The following is a 21,904-nucleotide window of genomic DNA, read 5'->3' as shown; positions in this document are numbered from 1 at the left end:
CTTTCTCTTGATTTAAAGAAGCAGAGTATTGCTAAGATCTTGACCTCTTCATAGAACTGCACTTGATGTTTTTATAGAACCAGTCCATTTTTCAAAACAACCACCCAAACACTAGCGAAGTAGAGATTTTAAAGTAACGCTGCTTACTATTATTCTTTATATTCAGAGGGAGACTTAACACAGAATAATTTTTTTTCCTTGCTAGTAGCTACTTGTTTAAAAAGTTTCTAAAAGAGGCAAATTTATGGGGAAAGATAAAAAATACTAAGTAGTTTATATTTGCACACCTTTTGTTCCTATGGGCAGAATTCCTAAATTGTGCACTTCATAAAAGAGAAACACAGTACAGTTCTGTGCAGGAGTAGTAGGTCAAGGCAGCCTTGGATAAACAACCTAGTAACTGATGTTGTGTTAAAGTTGAACTAAAGCAATTTTGTTACTGATAGTTTCATGAAAAAACAGTATTTTTACATCACTTGTATTTCTTGTTTGGATAAAATTTTGTGAAAAAATTGTTCGGGTTCCTTGAACTATAACTAGTTGTCTGATGTTTATCAATACTTGTGGCTTGAAAGTATTAAAAATTATATTATAAATACAGATTTAGTTTTAAGTGAATTTAGTTAGGTGATCACGATAGTATAAAAAAGCTGTTCATAGCATTTAACAGTAAAAATTCCTGGCATGATGCCCTTAATGAGTTTAGAGCTCAGATACTTGCATTATCTTTTCACAATGTCAGAAATCCTCCAGAGACCTACAATATGGTATGTCTTTTTAAAGGAAAGTCCAAGAGAAACTTTTGAATCTATTTTGCACTTCTCCTGTGTGAGAGGGTTGAATAAATTGCTACATAGGAACATAGGACTCATCCTGGGTCATTGAGTCCAGTCCACTGCTGTCATAGGCAACCCCTTCATATAATCTGCATGAATTTATCAAGCTCCATTTTAAAACTAGCTAAGTTGTTCACCTCTAATATTCTGACTGAAAGGCTGTTCCTGAACCTTACTCCTTTGATGGTTAGAAACCCTCTTCTGATTTTCAGCCTAAATTTATTCATGACCAGTTTATACCAATTTGTTCTTGTACCAGCATAGTCTTATCTAGCTCTTCTCCCTCTCTGGTGTTTACTATTTGTTTGTACATAGTCATAATCAGTATGGGGCATGCATTTGCTGATGCTTTGATCAGATAACTTGAAATTTAAATACTAATATCACCATCTACTACTGAGTTTTGTTTTTCACTGATGATTACAAGGCATTCACATACAATGCCGTATAGAAGTCACACAGGGCATGTTACATATATCATAGCAACATCAAGATTGGATGTCTTTCTAAAAGATATTTCCTAGCTCAACTACAAATTGGTGGGTTAGACCAGGGGTAGGCAACTTATGGCACGCATGCCGAAGGCAGCACGCAAGCTGATTTTCAGTGGCACTGACACTGCCCAGGTCCTGGCCATCGGTCCGGGGGCTCTGCATTTTAATTTAGTTTTAAATGAAGCTTCTTAAACATTTTAAAAACCTTATTACTTTATATACAACAATAGTTTAGTTATATATTATAGACTTATAGAAAGAGACCTTCTAAAAATGTTACAATGTATTACTGGCATGCGAAACAGTAAATTAGAGTGAATAAATGAAAACTTGGCACACCACTTCTGAAAAGTTGCCTGCCCCTGGGTTAGACATAAGAATTCCAGGGTGAACTTCTGTGGCCATGTTATGCAGGAAATCGAACTGGGTGATCACAGAGGCCCATTCTGGTCTTAAAATCTATGAAAGTTCTAATCTCTTCTTGGTTATTACACATTACACATGCTTCTTTTCACATTGGCTGTAGCTGTACAATACTGATAGATTTCACTGTACAGCTGTGAAACTATATCCAATACTATGCAAATCTAGGTATTTGCATACCAGATTTGGTTAAATTAGGTTGCATAGCCACATTCTGCCAATATTTGTCTCAGATTAGCAGTTAATCTGTGAAACTTCAGTATTAATAAAAATGTTTAAAAAATTTATTAGACTCCGAGCAGTTATTTTCGTGTGAAAATCTGGTAAGCCATTCTCCAAATATTTAGCTTACTGATGGAGAAGATTTTTAATGTATACAGCTAGGAACAGTCATGGCCCTGAGTTCTATTTCTAACTCTACCACTGTTTCGCTGTGGAATATAGCAATGCTTTTAGAATCCCTCTGCCTCATTTATATACCTATAAAATAATTTTAGTATGGCTTATCTACTGGTGAGGTACAATGTTGCTTTGAAGACATGTACCTAACTGTTTAATAAATGTTTGCTTGTTTGTTTTATCTGTGTAGATTGTAAGATTTTAGGGGCAGGGACTACTACTGCCTGTATGTTTCTAAGGTGCCTGGCACATTTTGGGCTGAAGTGTGTTCTGTTACGTTCCAAGCCAGAAGTGACTTTAAAAAAGTAATTAAAAAATAACCCAGCTGTCTTTGAGTTTTCAAAGTGTGCGGAAATAGTTACTCATTAACAAACAATGTTTGTTTATCTGATTTATTTGCACTTGAATAACCCCAGAACCTATTTGAATTTAAAACTTCAGACTTGGCATGTCAGTAAGGAATGTGTGCTTTGCTAACTGTGAAAAACACTGGTTGCAAAACATCAATTAATGAAAACAGCACTCTGTACATATGCTGTATTTTATTCACATTACTAATTTTAGTGAGTAGGGAGTGAGTTTGAGAGGGACACACAATCTCCAGAGAACATTTGATTACTCTGGACACACCTACATCTTGACTAGCCAGCCTTCCTGTCATAAACAGATAGCTAAGGGTTAATGTCTCTTTCACCTGAAGCACCTGACCAGAGGACCAATCAGGAAACTGGATTTTTTTCAACTCTGGGTGGAGGGAAGTTTGTGTCTGAGTCTTTTGTCTGTCTGCCTGCTTTCTCTGAGCTTTGGAGAAGCAGTTTCTACTTTCTAGTCTTCTGGTTCTAAGTGTAAGGACAAAGAGATCAGATAGTAAGTTATATGGTTTCTTTTCTTTGGTATTTGCATGAATATAAGTGCTGGAGTACTTTGATTTGTATTCTTTTTGAATAAGGCTGTTTATTCAATATTCTTTTAAGCAATTGACCCTGTATTGTATCATCTTAATACAGAGAGACCATTTGTATGTATTTTTCTTTCTTTTTTTTATATAAAGCTTTCTTTTTAGACCTGTTGGAGTTTTTCTTTACTTCAGGGAAATTGAGTCTGTACTCACCAGGGAATTGGTGGGAGGAAGAAATCAGGGGAGATCTGTGTGTTGGATTTGCTAGCCTGATTTTGCATTCCCTCTGGGGAATAGGAAAGTACTTTTTGTTTCCAGGATTGGGAACAGAGAGGGGGAGTCACTCTGTTTGGATTCACAGAGCTTGTGTCTGTGTATCTCTCCAGGAGCACCTGGAGGGGGGAAGGGAAAAAGGATTATTTCCCTTTGTTGTGAGACTCAATGGATTTGGGTCTTGGGGTCCCAGGGAAGGTTTTTCAGGGGGACCAGAGTGCCCCAAAACACTCTAATTTTTTGGGTGGTGGCAGCAGGTACCAGGTCCAAGCTGGTAACTAAGCTTGGAGGTTTTCATGCTAACCCCCATATTTTGGACGCTAAGGTCCAAATCTGGGACTAAGGTTATGACACTTCCTCTTCATGCTTGCCCAGATTTTCCAATTATTCTCCGGTGAAAGCTGACATAACAATGTATTTCCATGTTTGTACCTTTCACACTGCTGTGTAAGGTAGGCAAAGTGAGTCAGGCAAAGAAAGCAGCATAATTTAGAATTGCCAGGCATCCAATATTTGACCGCAATGCTTGATTGAAAAGGGACTCTGGTGGCTCCAGTCAGCACTGCTGTCTGGGCCTCTAAAAGTCCAGTTGATGGTGCAGTAGGGCTAAGGCAGGCTTCCTGCCTGGCCTGGCTCCGTGTGGCTCCCAGAAGCAGCCAACCTGTCTGGCTTCTAGGCGCAGGAGTGGCCATGGGGGCTCTGCATTCTGCCTCCGCCTCGAGCACTGGCTCCACAGCTCCCATTGACCGGGAACCACGGCCAAGGGAAGCTGCAAGGATGGCACTTGTGGGGGCCAGCAGCGCATGGAGCCCCCTGGTCCCTCCACCTAGGAGCCAGACATGCCTGCCGCTTCCTGGAGCTCCCTGAGGTAAGCACTGCCTGGCCAGAGCCTGCACCCCAACACCCCACCCAAACCCCCTGCCCTAGCCCTGAGGCTCTCCCATACCCTGAACCTCTCATTTTTACTCCCACCCAGGAACCTGCACCCCCAGCCAGAGTCCTCACCCCCTCTTGCACCCCAACCCCCCGCCCCAGCCTGGTGAAAATGAGTGAGGGTGAGGGAGAGCAAGTGACAGAGGGAGGGAAAATGGAGTGAGTGCGAGGCGGGGCCTCAGAGAAGGGTCAGGGCCCCAGGGCAGGGGGTAGGGCAAAGGTGTTCGGTTTTGTGTGATTAGAAAGTTGGAAACCCTAGCATAATTTAAGATGTTTTTGGTAGAGAGATGTGAAATGGGGAAGTAGGAGCCACATAGGCAACCTCTGTCATGTTGGAGAAACGTGTGCTGTGACAGAAGAGATTCTGTAGACGACTGTTTGAGAAATAGGAGAAGAATAGAGTTGGTGCATCTCTGGAGATGGATAAAAAGGAAGATGGGGACCTTAACATTTTCTGGTTTTAGAGAGAGTTGGGAAAGAAGGGGAAAGACAGCACCAGAAAGAGAGAGCTTACAAGAGCAGAATGTAGACTAAACCTAAGGGAAAGGGATAATAATAATAATATGTGTAATATTGTGCTAAGGATCAGATTGTTCCCTCCATTTCCATGAATGGAGGAGCCTCCGATTTGAGGGGAAGGAGAGTGCTTTTTCTGAGCTTCAGCCCATTGGTGCTTCCCAAAAGAGAGGAGCTGAGCCAAGGAAAAGTGATTGAACCAGTTTACTTTATTCAGACTGCTCTCTTCCTACATACACTGTAAATTACCCTATCAATTTTGTGTGTAACTCCTGATTATATCCAAAGTGTATATTAATCCAGCCCTTTCATCCTTTTGCTTTCTTACCTAGAACCACTAGAAGATCATATTGTTATGATATTCATAAAATGTGTTCTGTTTACTGTGATTCAAGAAACACCATTGCAAGTTAACAGCCAAATGTTGATTGAAATTTTAGTAAAACTTATAGTGTCCAGTAAAATACACTGGATTGTTGATTTAAGTCTGAGTGGAAATTTGGGGACACTGCATACTTGTAGTAACTACTCCTAACAATACCAGTGGAATTGGAACAAAACCAATGATATCATCAAGAATAGTGGACTTTATGTTATAGTCCTTTGTTGGATGATAAATGAGGTCTGTGGAATTAAATAAGTATTTCCGGTTAACATAATTCATGTATAATTCATTAGAAGAGTTTGCATACTCCTCCTTCAATTATAAACACTGTCTTTATAAGATGAACTTTTCATTGTTCCAGAAGTGGTATAACCAGAGAGATCATCCAAAATATTTATAAAGTTTCACTGAAGTGGGAGGTGCATTAGTTTTATACCTGAGAGAGGGTTTAGAAACAAGAAATTGCAAGAAGCTCCCTCTCTTCAAGAGTCTGAATTATGTCTTTCTGCTACATCCCTAGTCTCCTTTAGCCTACAAGGCTGTTTGCTACTCAGTTCCGTGAAAATAAGAGTGAAATAGTCTTTTCCACAATAATTTAGTTTTTAAATTAATTAATAAATAATAATAATAATTGGAGACATACCTATCTCCTAGAACTGGAAGGGACCTCAAAAGGTCATTGAATCCAGCCCCCTCCCTTCACTAGCAGGACCAAGTACTGATTTTTGCCCCAGATCCCTAGGTGGCCCCCTGAAGGATTGGGCTCAAAACCCTGGGCTTAGCAGGCCAATGCTCAAACCACTGAGCTATCCCTCCCCACATCTAAGAATATACTGTGTTGTAAAATGCTTTGTTGTCTCATAAGAATATTTTTGGTTTTCTTAAAGGAATTACCTAGAGTTCTGCTTATTCATCAGATGGATAGACATGATGGTGCATGGACTATACTACCATTAATGCAAGAGTAAGTTTAAAATTCTGAACAAATTGTTGACTTGCTTAAATGCTTTTGTGTAAGTAAAAACATCAACATTTGTCAATCTCTTTTATTTGTTCATTAGCAATGATTTAAAAATGGAGTTTTAACTTTGAATTTTTTTGCACTTCATCAGTATTAAAAATGTTTCTTAAAAATAGTTTTCCAAAGCAGTTTGCTTTTAAAATTTATTAAATCAAATAAAATGTTTATCAAATATAAAGAGATTTAAAAAGGGAAGTAATGTGACATAATTGAACAATCAGCTTCCTCCAAAAATCAGTTACTAAATTACTAGAAAAAGTGAACTAATTCAAAAGAAATATAGTTTTGTTCTAATGTTTGAGAGCACTACACTCTTAATGGCTTTGTTTGCTACACCAAATATTTCAGTTTTAATACGGCCCTTCTTCAGAGGAAGGGAATTCCTTCTCTTAACTTTTGTCACCATATCTGGTCAACTTCACATTTACCATTGTGACATGTCAAAACTTCTTAGTTACATGTTGCATGCTAACTGTATTTATGCAAATAAGTCACTGATAATATGTAAGGGGTCATACTATTCGGTAATAGCGATAGATCACAAAGGTAAATCTGATATAAACTGGTTGTATAATTATTATTTACATCCATGTACAATACCCTATGGCAGGTGGCAGAGTATAGGATACTATGTGGAGGAGCAGAGTGATTCTGTTGACTCATCCTGGTAGCTGGACCAGGTAGATCTCATTTATTCTGATTCACTAAAAGTATGGCAGTCTCTCTGAGGTGAGAAAGGTAGGACAATGTATGTGAGGTCCTTCATGGAGAAACCTTAGTAGCTGCCAACTGAAGAGTGGACCCAGGATAAGGTTTAGGTTTTTAAGACAAGTCCTGCCCTGGGGAATATAAGTTAATTAATGAAGGTAATCACCAAGAACGGGGTGAGTTTTGTAACACATTGTGGGGGGTCTCATCTGTTTACATGCACCTGCTATCATAGACTCTCTGGATGCTATTTACATGGGGTACAAAACAAACTTTTCCTAAAGTTGGGGATGTATATATCACAAACCATTAAAGATGCAAGCTAATTTCTCTGAAGGAGTCAGATATGGGAAAACTCAGCTGACAGACTAAATGTCAGTGGATTCCAGGACTGGTTTTACAGAGTAATCTCAACAAAGATTTACATTTCACAATATATTCCAAAGGGGCCAGACTTGGGTTCAGACTGTTCTACTGGAAGTTAATTCTAAAAGTGAAAGTTCCAGTGGTTGCCGCAATGGGATCTGCATCATGAAAGGCTTTACAGATAGTAATGTAGCAACTTGAATTTCACCTGAAAGTGAATTGGTAACCAGTGCAGAAAACTTAGGCAATTTGCCAGCTAATGAGTCTTACAGTATGTGTAGGAGGGGTTCTTGTCTAACTATCCTGAAATTAAGTTCAGTCCTCTGATTCCAAACCATCTAGAACATACTAACCAGTGTAGGACTCCTGATGACTCATGTTTTTCTTATTCTGTTCTGTTGTTTATCTTGATGGAGAAAATTATATTCTCCATTACTGTCCTCATCGCTGTTCAAGAACAGGGATTTCTTGCTGGAAAACTAGGATAAAAAAATTTCATGACAAGTTGATTTGCTTTTAAGCAAGGCATTCATAGAGAAACTTGAGTTGAATTTCAAGTAAACATTATTAAACAACTGAAATGATAAGTCTGGTGAAAGTAAACAAAAAGAAATGACCCTTATGTAAAATATACACAGAAAATATGTGCATTTGCTCACACTTCTTAAATGTAGTTTTGCATCTAATTTCCTGTAGGATATTTTTACAGTAATACAGGAACTCCTCACTTAACATTGTAGTTATGTTCCTGAAAAATGCGACTTTAAGCGAAACGATGTTAAGCGAATCCAATTTCCCCATAATAATTAATGTAAATGAGAGGGTTAAGTTCCAGGGAAATTTTTTTCACCAGACAAAAGACTGTATGTGTATACACACACACACACACACACAGAGACACACACACAGTATAAGTTTTAAACAAACAATTTAATACTGGTACACAGTGACGATGATTGTGAAGCTTGGTTGAGGTGGAGGAGTCAGAGGTGGGATATTTTCCAGGGAATGGCATACTGCTAAATGAACTAGCAATTGACTGAGCCCTCAAGGGTTAACTCTCGCAACACTCTACCAGACAGCAGGAAAGGAGAGAGGGCAGACAGAGACACCCACTTGTTTCTCACAGCAAAACTTACACCGTGCAGACGAGTTTCTTTTCGTCTTTTACCTTGCCAAAAGAAGGTATAATTGACCTCTTGGACAAAACCAGCATCTGCAAGTCTTGTTTCCTGAAGTGCTGCAATGTCAACATTGAGTTTGTACAGCTCACAGTCTATCAAAGCAGACTTCCATATGCTGCTTGTGTACTGTAGGTCATAATTATCTGTCATTCCCACTTTGTTACAGTTGTATAGACCTTAGTCCATCCCATGCTTTGCTGCACATTGGACTACCCACATTTGCCATTCTTGCTTAGGTTTGAGATACAATGCTAAGAAATGTAAAGTCATATTAATGAGGTGTATAGGGACAGAAATGAAAGTTGAAGAAGAGGAACTGGGGAAGGTGGACAATTTTATGCATCTTGGAAGTACCATCAGCCAAGATGGTACTGGTTCAGAGGAAATAAGAAGAAGAATCGGGAAGGCAAATGCTGCATTTGGAAGACTCAAAAATATCTGGCAACTCAAAAACATCTCCCTCAAGTCAAAACCGAATGTGTACAAAGCAATTGTTATCGCCATCACAACATATAGCAGTGAGATGTGGCAATTTACCAAGAAAGATATGCAAAAGCTGAATGCATTTCATCACAAATATCTGAGAAGAATATTGGGAATAACATATGGAGACAGGAAGACAAATGAAGAAGTCAGAAAAAATACTGGACAAGGTACCCTTTCATATCATAATATATAATATACAGTGTCTGAGATGACTCTACCAGTAGCTGCTGTTTTTTCTCCTGACTTTGTATCTGAAACAAATTTTGTTCTGAGCTTTTCCTTTTCATATTTGGTGTTTCTGTTCCTCTGGGATGGGGAAAGGGCAAAGTGATTTCTTACTTTATTTCTTCTCCACCTCCATTCAGTAGAAGAGAGTCCAGAGATGGTTCTCTCTAGAACCCTTCAGTGAGCTTGCTGGTGAGCTATGCTTGATCCTCCCTCCAGCTTCAGTAGCGTTCCCCATGCTCCTGGCCTGGGACTCAAATTTGTATCTTCCACATAGTAGCAGACCAGCTACTTAATATTAAAGTATATTTGTTTATGACCGCTACCAAAAGGAAATGCAGTGAATACTTGCCAGCTTTAAAGAGAGGTGGCTAGATTGTGTAAGCAAGATCTCAAGAATGGATAGTGAGCTTTAAAGGTGAAGATGATCTTTTAAGACCAGCATTAGCTAAAGAGAGAAAAAAATAGATAAATAAGGTATTACAGTAGCATCCTTGCTATAATCCCTGATAGTGAAGCTTCTCCACATGAAGTGGTAAATCTTACAAGTGAACAGTACCTTGCTGTAACATTCTAGTAATAGTGGGGGCCCAGAAATGTCAAATATAATTTCAAATTTTATTATAAAACATTTTCCACTTTATTCATCAGGTTAGGTGCTGCTTAATTTTGAACGTTCCAATTACTTGCCTAAGGAGAATGAGTACTTTACTTTTAAACCAGACCATACATAGCCCATTGTCTTATCCTGTTGCCCCAGTGAACTATCAAGCATTGTTGGCTACTTATGACTATCTGAACTATTCTAAACTGAGACTTTATAGGCAAGCTACCACAGCATGATAGTGCCCACTTCCAGGGTCTTATTGAGGAGGATAAGACAGAACTGTATTTCAGTCAGCAGTTGATGCAGCAGATACATAATCTAGGTCAATAGCAACAGCCACTGTGATGCACCATGAGTCATGGCTACACGCTTCAGGATTTCCCAGGGAGGTCCAAAATTCTGTAGAGGGCTTGCCCTTTGATGAAGCCCACCTTTTCAACAAAAAGATTGATGAGTTCTTTCATATTTTAAAGGACTCCAGGGCCATCCTCCACTCCTTGGAAATATAGATACCTGCCCCAAAAAGGAAGCATCAAAGGCAGCCTTACAGACAGACCAACATCTCAACAATTTTATCACCAGTGATCTTATGACCCTTCTCATAAGAGACGAAGAGTACAGAAGTCTTGTTTCCCTGCACCTCCCACATCTACTGCACCATCTCAATCCCATCATCCAGCAAAAAGATATTTTTGACGGGAGTTCAAGAGCTGCAAACTATTAATGATGCCACCACTACCCAATCTCCACATATCTTTCGCAGATCATTTAGCCCTCTGTTTGCATAAGTGGAGTACTATAGTGGATAAGTGGGTATTAGATATCATTCAGTCTAGCTATGCAATTGAGTTTACTTCCTTTTGTCTTTCAAACCCTCATCCCTGCCCCTCTTCAGGGACTATTGTCACACAGGAAGTGGAATCCCTTATGAGTGAGGAGCAATAGAGTGCGTATCTCTTCAAAACCAAGGAAAAGACTTTTTACTCTATACTTCCTACTCCCCACGAAGAAGGGATGTTGGAGATCTATACTCAATCTTTTCAGTCACTTTATTCACAAGCTGAAATTTCACAGGTCACTCTGGTGTCAATAATCCCGCCCTGAAAAAAGACATTTGGTTTACAGCTCTCAATATGAAGGATGCTTACTTTCACATGGATATTCACTCTGCCCATGGGTGTTTTCTCAGATTCGTGGTGGGCCCCAATAATGTCCAATACAGGGGTGCTTCCATTCAGCCTCACCACTGCCTTCAAGGTCTTTCTGGTAATAGTAGTGAATTTCAAATGGAACAGCTTCACCATCTTTCCCTATCTTGACAATTGGCTTCTCATTGCTAGGACATATCAGGAAGCCTATTAGTTGACCTTATTAATTCGTCAACTACTTTCTTCACTAGGAGTCAGTGTGAATTTGGGAAAGTCTGTCCGTCCTCACTCCGATACAGACTGTAGACTTCATAGGGGCGAACCTAGATTCAGTCATGGCAAGAGCTTATCTACCAAGGGACAGATTTCACACCATTAGTGACCTCATAGATCAGGTTATGTGCAATTCTTGAGCTCCAGACAGTACTTGTCTTTCCTTCCTGGGGCACATGGCTTCTTGTACTTAAATTAGCCAATTCATTACACTCCACCTACATTTCCTTCAGGTATGGTTCCAGACATTGTATTCACCAACCAAACATAGCATAAATACCATGGTAACAATTCCTTCCAGGATAACTCCTTCGCTAGTGTGATGGGGAAGGATTTCCTCACCAGACAAGATGATCATTACAGACTCCTCTCTCTCAGCTTGGGAGCCCACATAGACAGTCATATGGCACAGGGCACTCAGACACCCCAGGAGGCCAGGATATACATCAACCTTCTGGAACATTGAGTCTGAAATGCTTGCAAGGATTTTCTGCAATTTATCTGTTCTCGCCACGTCCTCATAATGTCAGACAGTATGACATCTGCCTTTTACTTCAACAAACATGAAGGGGGGAAATCCATTCCCTTGTGTGTAAAAGCAACCGCTATATAGAATGGGTGTAACAGGAATTGAATCACCCTGATGGCAGCTTACCTTCTAGGAACTCCGAATGTGTTGATGGATGCCGTCAGTAGGCATTTCACCATCAATCATGAGTGGGAATTGGATGATTCGGTAGTTAAGAATATCTTTATTTAGAGCATAAGTAACTTCAGTGGCATCCCTTCAGGAAATACCCTTACCTGACATTTGCAAAGCATCTACATAGAGTTCCACGACACATTCACGAGACATTATTCTCTTGTACAGTACTGCTCCACTGATGCATCTTTAATTGTTTCCCGTTACCCAGAAGGCACTATTTTTCCCTCCAGAGGAAGGACTCTTAAATACCTTTAAGAGTACAAGGAGGCATTATTTGACTAATAGATATTTTAGTTGTGAAAGAGTTTGACTGAGAGAAAAATGGGAAGATCTTCTTGGAGAGGTTGAGAATCCTGCATTTTGATTAGTTGTTGCCTGCCTAACTAAAATTCAGTGAAAGGAAATCCCTTCCATCTGTGCAGTTTTTAACTGAGTTAAAGAACACAAATGCAATTAGATTCAGGGGCTAGTGTAGTTAGTGCGCGACAGGACAGTTTTGCTAAAACACCAACCAGTATCTCTTCTAAGGTTATTACTCTGTTCGTTAGACCTCCAGTGAGGGGATTCTATGGAAGAAAGGTAAGGAGGAGGGGAAGTAGGTTATGTACCAGTACCTGGAGAACTCTGAATATACTTACTCTGCACATCCACATTCCTCTCTGTAGACAGACAATCAGGAATTGAGAGCAGGTTCTTTGAGTTTCCCTTAAGCAGACATCTACATTGCACTGCATATGGGTTCTGATACATGATCCTCCATTAGCACTAATTGTTTTGGGGTCCATATGGCTGAGGGATTGACTTCCAGTTAGCAGGGTTTTGTTTGTTTGTTTTACTTAAGGTTTGTACTCTCCTCAGAAGTCAATCTTGTAGTAAACCAACCTCTTTCTTTTGTTAGCTTCTCTGCTTCCTATGGTAGAAACTCCTCATGGATTTTCTTCTGTGAAGAAGATACAAGAATACAAATTGTTAAACTGCTGGAAACACTTCGAAGATTTGACAAGTCTAAGGTGAAACAAAAAATCATCAGACATCTAACCTTTTGAATGTGCTTGAAGGAGATTTTTATATTGAATAAAACACTGGAAAACTAGTTCAAATAATTAAGGCTACGATTTTGTCATGGGTATTTTTAGTAAAAGTCTTGGACAGATCATGGGCAATAAACAAAAATTCACGGTCTGTGACCTGTCCATGACTTATCCTAAAAATACCTGTGATTAAATCTGGGGGTGGAGGCTCTGCTGGGGGTGGGCTGCTGCTGGGGGTGGCACTGGGGGGGCATTATTCGGGGGAGGGCACCACGGCTGCTCCAGCTGGCTGGCTGGGAACTACGGCTGCTCTGGCCAGCCACCCGGGGACTGCTGCTGGAGCAGGCATTCTGTGGCTGCTTGGGAACCGCTGCCTGGGGCTGTGGATCACGGCTGTTCTGGCCGCCCCGGGAAGGCTGGTGTGGCTGTCCCGTAGGCCACATGAGCAGCTGGTCCTGGGGTCAGCCACACTGGCCCCTGCAGAAGTCACGGAGGTTGCGGAAAGTCACGGAATCCGTGACTTCCTTGACCTCTGTGACAGCCACAGAGACCTACAAATAATTCATTTAAAATACCAAATGATGAGTATAAAATGTTATTTTTTAAAGTTATAATTGTTTCTCTTGTAAAGAGTGCCATTGTAGACCAGTACTTGCATGGCTTGTAGCTTACAAAATAGTGTGTGTGGGAAATCTAATCAGCTTATCACAGGGAGTATGTACCCAACATTTCAAGCAGGGAATGTGTTAAAGCTTGGAGTATGAAAAGGTATGAGTACCTGTCCTGCCTTGGAGGAATTGCTAAAGTTGACCATAAAGGAGATTCCTCTAGATGCGTCTCATGACGACAAAGCAGCCATAGGAGGAGCGGGTAGCAGTCCACTTTGGGGATTATTGCACCTTCCCTTCAAGCAGCTGTTTTTGATCATTGCTAGACAGAAAACTGGACTGATCTGGTAGGACAGTTCTTTATGTTATTAGGCTGGTTGGTTCCTAAGAGAAAAATAATCTTTCCTACCTGCTCAAGAAGAAAGGGGGTTAGGAAGTTTGTGGAACAAAGGACTTAGTCCCAAAGCCATCAAGGAAGAGCTGTTAAATTGACTACCGCCCTTCCCAAAGAGGTTGTGTTAGAAGGGAGCCATCAGTTGGATTGTTTATCTGGTATTTTGGGGGACTTGCTGAAAAACACCCATCTTGATATCCTTACTTTGGCTGAAGGAACATACTTCTATACTACTTGGGAAATTGGCAGTAATTGGCCTTATTCATTTACTGGTATTTTGTTCAAGGGCTGAGGGAAGGCCTGCTTCAGGTATGAGTGTGGGTCTTTGTTTAGAAAGACACTTTCTTTATAGCCACCTGGCATAGCCTCTCTTCTACACAAGCACTTTTAAAATGTGAGAACCTTAATAATGTAGAGATTTTAAAATGCTTTTGTAGTCTCATAACCAGGGATCCTAGATTTCTGTGATAAAGAAGCCCCAAAATTCTCCAATTAACACCCCCCATAAAATCCGTGTTTTTCCATGATTAAAATGAAATGCCAAACTTTAGTTTCACTACCCACAATATATACAGATATCATTTGAACACATTTTATTGATATACAGTAGAACCCTGTTTATCTAAGCCTCCATTATCCACCCCTCTGTATAAACCAAACCACCAGCTGCCCAGGGCTGACAGTGGCTGGGGCTCCAGCTGACTGCCCCGAACCTCGCCACCCCCATCTTAAAATAAGGGATACAAAGCTCTTTGCCATTTCTCCTGATTATCTGATCTGGCCCCAGGCCCAATTAGATCTGATAAATGGGGTTCCGGTGTAAATTTAAAGCATGTTAAAAAATCAGCTACAAGGAGTGGTTGTGTGCATTGAATAAGTGACATTGGTACTTTCAGTAAAATTTACTTAATAGTTAATGTGTTTTTATTTTTCACAAGATTATAAACTAGAGAGTCTCTGAACATAAGAATGACCATACTGTGTCAAACCAAAAGTCCATCGAGCCCAGTACCCTGTCTTTTGACAGTGGCCAACACGAAGTGCCTCAGAGGGAATGAACAGAACAGGTAATCATCAACTGATCCATCCTCTGTTGCCCATTCCCAGCTTCTGGAAAACAGAGTCTAGGGACACCATCCCTTGCAATCCTAGCTAATACCCATTGATGGAGCTATCCTCGATTAATGTATCTAGTTCTTTTTTGAACCCCGTTATAGTCTTGACCTTCACAACATCCTCTGGCAAGGAGTTCCAAAGGTTGACTGTGCATCATGTGAAGAACTACTTCCTTTTGTTTGTTCTAAAACTGCTGCCTATTAATTTCATTTGGTGACCCCTAGTTCTTGTGTTATGAGAAGGAGTAAATAACACTTCCTTATTTACTCTCTCCATACCAGTCAAGATTTTACAGACCTCTATCATATTCCCCCTTAGTCATCTCTTTTCCAAGCTGATAAGTCCCAGTCTTTTTAATCTCTCCTCATATGGAAGCTGTTCCATACCTTAATCATTTTTTGTTGCGCTTCTCTGAACCTTTTCAAATTCCAGTATACCTTTTCCATCATGTGGTGACCACATCTGCATGCAGTATTCAAGATGTGGGCGTACCATGGATTTATATACAGGTAATATAATATTTTCTCTCTTTATCTATCCCTTTCTTAATGATTCCCAACATTCTGTTTGCTTTTTTGACTGCCACTGTATATTGAGTGGATGTTTTCAGAGAACTATCCACAATGACTCCAAGTGACATTATTAAGGGCACAAGAGCAAACTATCCCACTGCGTAGGAAACATAGGAACTATGGCAAGAGACCACCCTGGCTTATCCAGCAGATCTTCCGTGATCTAAAACTCAAAAAAGAGTCCCACAAAAAGTGGAAACTCGGTCAAATTGCAAAGTATGAATAAAAACAAATAACACAAGTATGTAGGGACAAAATTAGAAAAGCCAGGGCACAAAATGAGATTAAACTAGCTAGGGACATAAAAGGAAACAAGAAAACATTCTACAAATACATTAGAAGCAAAAGGAAGACCAAGGACAGAGTATGCCTGTTACTCAATGAGGAGGGAAAAACAATAACAGAAAATATGGAAATGGCAGAGGTGCTAAATGACTTCTTTGTTTTGTTTTTCACCAAGAAGATTGGTGGTAATTGGATGTTTAACATAGTGAATGCCAGTGAAAATGAGGTATGATCAGAGACTAAAATAGGGAAAGAACAAGTCAAAAATTATTTAGACAAGTTTGATGTCTTCAAATCACCAGGGCCTGATGAAATGCGTCCTAGAATACTCAAGAAACTGACTGAGGAGATATCTGAGCCATTAGCAATTATTTTTGAAATGTCATGGAAGACAGAAGACATTCTGGAAGACTGGAAAAGGGCAGATATAGTGTCCATCTATAAAAAAGGGAAATAAGGACAACCCGGGGAATTACAGACCAGTCAGCTTCACTTCTGTACCTGGAAAGATAATGTAGCAAATAATTAAGCAATCAATTTGCAAACACCTAGAAGATAATAAGGTGATAAATAACAGTCAACATGGATTGGTCAAGAACAAATCATGTCAAACCAACCTGATAGCTTTCTTTGACAGGGTAACAAGTCTTGTGGATGGGAGGGTGCAGCAGATGTGGTATATCTTGACTTTAGTAAGGCTTTTGATACTGTCTCACATGACCTTCTCATAAACAAACTAGGGAAATACAACCAGATGGAACTACTATAAGGTGGGTTCATAACTGGTTTGAAAGCCATTCCCAGTTTGTAGTTATAAGGGGTTCTCAGAATAGCTGGAAGGACATATTGAGGGGGGTCCCACAGGGATCAGTTCTGGGTCTGATTCTTCTTCAATATCTTCATCAATGATTTAGATAATGGCATTGAGAGTACACTTATAAAGTTTGTGGATGATACCAAGCTGGGAGGAGTTGCAGGTGCTTTGGAGGATAGAATTAAAATTCAGAATGATCTAGACAAACTGGAGAAATGGTCTGAAGTAAATAGGATGAAATTCAATAAGGATAAATGCAAAGTACTCCACTTAGGAAGGAATAATCAGTTGCACACATACAAAATGGGAAATGACTGTCTAGGTAGCAGTACTGCAGAAAGGGATCTGGGAGTCATAGTGGATCGCAAGCTAAATATGAGTCAACAGTGCAACGCTGTTGCAAAAAAGCAAACAACATTGTGGGATGTATTAACAGGAGCATTGTAAGCAAGGCACAGGAAGTAATTCTTCTGCTCTACTCTGTGCTGATTAGGCCTCAACTGGAGTATTGTGTCCAGTTCTGGGTGCCACATTTCAGGAAAGATGTGGACAAATTGGAGAAAGTCCAGAGAAGAGCAACAAAAATGATTAAAGGTCTAGAAAACATGAGCTATGAGGGAAGATTGAAAAAATTGGGATTGTTTAGGGACATGACAGTTTTCAAATACATAAAAGGTTGCTACAAGGAGGAGGGAGAAAAATTGTTCTTCTTAACCTGAGAGGATAGGACAAGAAGCAATGGGCTTAAATTGCAGCAAGGGCGATTTAGGTTGGACGTTAGGAAAAACTTCCTAACTGTCAGAATGATTAAGCACTGGAATAAATTGCCTAAGGAGGTTTGGGAATCTCCATCATTGGGGATTTTTAAGAGCAGGTTGGACAAACAACTGTCAGGGATGGTCTAGATAATACTTAGTCCTTCCTTGAGTGCAGGGGACTGGACTAGATGACCTCTCAAGGTCCCTTCCAGTTCTATGATTCTATGAAGATCTCTCTCTTGAGTGGTAACAGCTAATTTAGACCCCATAATTTTATGTGTATAGTTATGATTATGTTTTCCAGTGTGTATTACTTTGCATTTATCAACAATGAATTCATCTGCCATTTTGTTTCCCATCACCCAGTTTTGTGAGATCCCTTTGTAGCTCTTCGCAGTCTGCTTTGGACTTAACTATCTTGAGTAGTTTTGTATCAGCTGCAAATTTTCCCACGTCACTGTTTACCCTTTTTTCCAGATCATTTATGAGTAGGTTGAATAGGACTGGGCCCAGGACAGACCCCTTGGGAACACCACTATTTACCTCTCTCCATTCTGAAAACTGACCATCTATTCCTATCCTTTGTTTCCTATCTTTTAACCAGTTACCGATCCATGAGAGAACCTTCCCTCTAACCCCATGACAGCTTATTTTGCTTAAGAGCCTTTGGTGAGGGACCTTGTCAAAAGGTTTTTGAAAATCTAAGTACACTATATCCACTGGATCCCCCTGGTCCATGTGTTTGTTGACATAGAGAATCTCCATTAATAGATCCTCCCCTAAGGGATGACTCTGAACCATGTGCATTTTTCTTTGGCAAATGGATTACTAGGATCCCTGCTCATACTACTAAACTGTCTGTTGAACATCCTTTAGGTATTTTGAAAATCTGACCAGGCTTTTCTATTACAAAAGAAATTACTGCACCTTTTCAGAATTAATAAACAGTTTAGTCGGCCTTGAATGCCATGTGCATAAATCCTATTACAATAACAAGTTAAGTTCCAGCATACATTTAAAGAAAAATTAGATCCATTTTGCTTTTAAATACAAAGTAGTGGCCATCTTAGTATAATGGCCCATAACTGATTTTTGTATAGTGTGTCAATAATGCACCAAATAGTTTCACATGTTGAGTTTGACCAGAATTGCTCTCTCAGTGTAGTTTTATCATGTGGATAATCTGTATTATAAATAAGATTCTAAATATTGTATCTATCACAAGTAACTAAAATAGCTTCAAAATGCCTCTCTTTTCAACTCACACTCCTGAGGTGTATTTTTCCCATTTTTTGTTGAGATGGGGGACCACTTTTTTAAGGACTGATGTTCTCACATTGAGGACAAATATACTCAAGTTTTCTGGACTGAGGTCCTGCGAGATAAGTGTTCTTATTTTCGGTAATTACCTTTCCTCCAACACATACCAATCTCCTTCTTGTTCACTTTTCACCCTTCTCCTTCCAGAGCGCTTTGGTGATGACCATTGTAGAAGTGCCTCTGCAGAATAGAAAATAAATTGTAAGAACCAAATCACCACCCTCAGTGGGCTTATTGTTTTCGGTTTCCTGCACACTTCTGTAGCCTTTATCTCCTGTGCTTACCTGCTGCTAGTTTCTTTGTCCTCAGCTCCCAAACTCCCTCTATCTGCCCCCAGTGGTTTTTAGTCTGAAGATCTAGTTAAGAACTTCTGACAAGGATGCAGGTTGTGATGGACATGTAAACTCGAGAAAGAAAGAGTTTGACAACAGGGAACCCTTCTTCTACACCATTGGAAACCCTTCCTCAGAATCCAGTCTGAGACCCTCCTTCACTTCCCTCTAAAAAAACAAAATAAAATAAAAAAGTGAAAATATAAAACAGTATCTTCTAGTTTTCAGGTGTTCTCCACCATGGAATTAGCCAGCATCCTATAGATTAAAACAGAATTACAATTAATGATGTACTGCAAAGCTTTAAAAAGAGCTAATTTACACCCCACATAATAAAAAGATGTACGTGAAGACCAAAAATTGAATAAAATTTAAAAATAAATATTGGAGCTGTTGATTAATTGCAGTTAACTCACGCAATTAACTCAAAAAAAATTAACTGTGATTAATTGCACTGTTAAACAATAAAATACCAATTGAAATGTATTAAATATTTTTTGATGTTTTTTCTACATTTTCAAATATATTGAGTTCTGTTACAACGCAGAATACGAAGTGTACAGTGCTCACTTTATATTATTTTTCATTACAAATATTTGCACTGTAAAAATGATAAACAAAAGAAATAGTATTTTCAGTTCACCTCGTACAAGTACTGTAGTGCAATCTCGATCATGAAAGTGTAACTTACAAATGTAGATATTTTTGTTACATAACTGCACTCAAAAACAAAACAATGTGAAACTTCAGAGCCTACAAGTCCACTCAGTCCTACTTCTTGTTCAGTCAATCACTAAGATAAACAAGTTTGGTTACATTTACAGGAGATAGTGCTGTCTGCTTCTTATTTACAATGTTACCTGAAAGTGAGAACAGGTGTTCGCATGGGACTTTTGTAGCTGGCATTCCAAGGTATTTATGTACCAGATATGCTAAACATTCGTATGTCCCTTCATGCTTCATCCACTATTCCAGAGGATATGCTTGCATGCTGATACGTTCGTTAAAAAAATAGTGTATAACTAAATTTGTGACTGAACTTCTTGGGGGAGAATTGTATGTCCCTTGCTCTGTTTTAACCGTATTCTGCCATATATTTCATGTTATAGCAGTCTCAGATGATGACCCAGTACATGTTTTTTGATTTACAAACACTGTCACTGCAGTTTTGACAAAATGCAAAGAAGGTACCCATGTGAGATTTCTAAAAATAGCTACAGCACTTAACCCAAGGTTTAAGACTCTGAAGTTCCATCCAAAATCTGAGAGGGACGAGGTTTGGAGAATGCTTTCAGAAGTCTTAAAAGAGCCACACTCAGATGTGGAAACTACAGAACCCAAACCACCAAAAAAGAAAGTCAACCTTCTGCTTGTGGCATCTGACTCAGGTGATGAAAATGAACATGCGTCAGTCCGCTCTGCTTTGGATCATTATCGAGCAGAATCCGTCATCAGCATGGATGAATATCCTGTGGAATGGTGGTTGAAGCATGAAGGACATGTGAATCTTTTGTGCATCTGGCATGTAAATATCTTGCAACGCCCGTTACAACAGTGCCATGCGAACGCCTGTTCTTACTTTCAGGTGATGTAAACAAGAAGCAGGCAGCATTATGTCCTGCAAATGTAACCAAACTTGTTTGTCTGAACGATTGATTGGCTGAAGTAGGACTGAGTGGACTTGTAGGCTCTAAAGTTTTACATTGTTTTATTTTTGAATGCAGTTATTTTTCTGTACATAATTTGACATTTGTAAGTTCAACTTTCATGACAAAGAGATTGCACTACGGTACTTATATTAGGTGAATTGAAAATACTATTTCTTTTGTTTTTTGCAGTGCAAATATTTATAATAAAAATAAACATAAAGTGAGCATTGCACATTTCATATTCTGTGTTTTAATTGAAATCAATATATTTGAAAATGTAAAAAATATCCAAAAATATTTAAATAAATGGTATTTTGTTATTGTTTAACAGTGTGATTAATTGTGATTAATTTTATTAATCGCATGATTGATCGTGATAATTTTTTTCATCTCTTGGCAGCCCTAATGAATATATAAGAATTGCTGTTTACTTGCCAAAATGTGGATTCATGGGTCCATATGTGATGACATGGATATGTCGATCAAATTGTGAATTCCTTTTTCTATTAGCACCTCCATTTTATATTATGAGTAGAACACGTTTAACCTTGCCCAGTGCAAGTTTATTTAATTTAATTCCAGATAGCTGCCCCATCCAGGAAAGTTGCTTGACCCCTTCATTGAAGGAACATGACTCAGAAACCATCACAAAGCAAACTGGAGCTATCACTTTTGTGTCTCAACTGCTGTCTCTGACTCCATCGAACTATGGATTTTTTACACATGGGTGCCAGTATAGCAGGTGGATCTGCAGCATCTCAGCCTGGGGAGCTGGAAAAGAAGAGAGACTGTACATAAGATTTGGGTACTGCTTTGAGCAGGGGGAACTGACCATTGCCACTTGGAAGCACGACGTGCAGGATTGAAAAGGGCAGGAGAAAGTCTGCGCAACTGGTAATGCTGACAAACCTCAGACTTGCAGAAGGGGCAAGATCAGACATGTGGAGGGAGTGCTTCTCAGTACCTCGGTAATTTTTTTTGAAGAGTTATAACTCTTGAGTGCCTTCAAGAGTACAGTCGCTGTGGTTAAATTCCTTTGTTAAGCATATGTACCTTGCTTTCCTGCCATGTTATTCCTGAAAGGGTTAAACTAGAAGCCCAGAGCACCTGCGGCCTATTTGGAGCTCTGGGGGATCATGTGGAA

At 39.5% G+C, this 21,904-nt stretch overlaps 1 protein-coding gene across 6 annotated transcripts in view; it reads left to right on the top strand.

Annotated features, from left to right (window-relative positions):
* Positions 1–21,904, top strand: part of B3GLCT (beta 3-glucosyltransferase) — a 148,963-nt gene that overhangs the window by 65,512 nt on the left and 61,547 nt on the right. For 5 of the 6 annotated variants that reach the window (XR_007772203.1, XR_007772202.1, XM_050937256.1 and 2 more), the window contains exons 5-6: positions 6,045–6,121; positions 12,780–12,891. The exons of the other annotated variant lie outside the window; for it this stretch is intronic. Coding sequence is in view for 3 of the 5 variants with exons in the window: in XM_050937256.1 (XP_050793213.1) it covers positions 6,045–6,121; positions 12,780–12,891 (189 nt within the window). In the remaining 2 variants the exon portion in view is untranslated. The remainder of the gene's footprint in view (positions 1–6,044; positions 6,122–12,779; positions 12,892–21,904) is intronic. 6 annotated transcript variants of the gene reach the window in all.

The sequence above is a fragment of the Gopherus flavomarginatus genome, chromosome 1 (genome assembly GCF_025201925.1).
Source record: "Gopherus flavomarginatus isolate rGopFla2 chromosome 1, rGopFla2.mat.asm, whole genome shotgun sequence".
Classification (NCBI taxonomy): Eukaryota; Metazoa; Chordata; order Testudines; family Testudinidae; genus Gopherus; species Gopherus flavomarginatus.
Note: the sequence above shows the minus strand (reverse complement) of the source record. Positions and strands in the feature narration are given on the sequence as shown.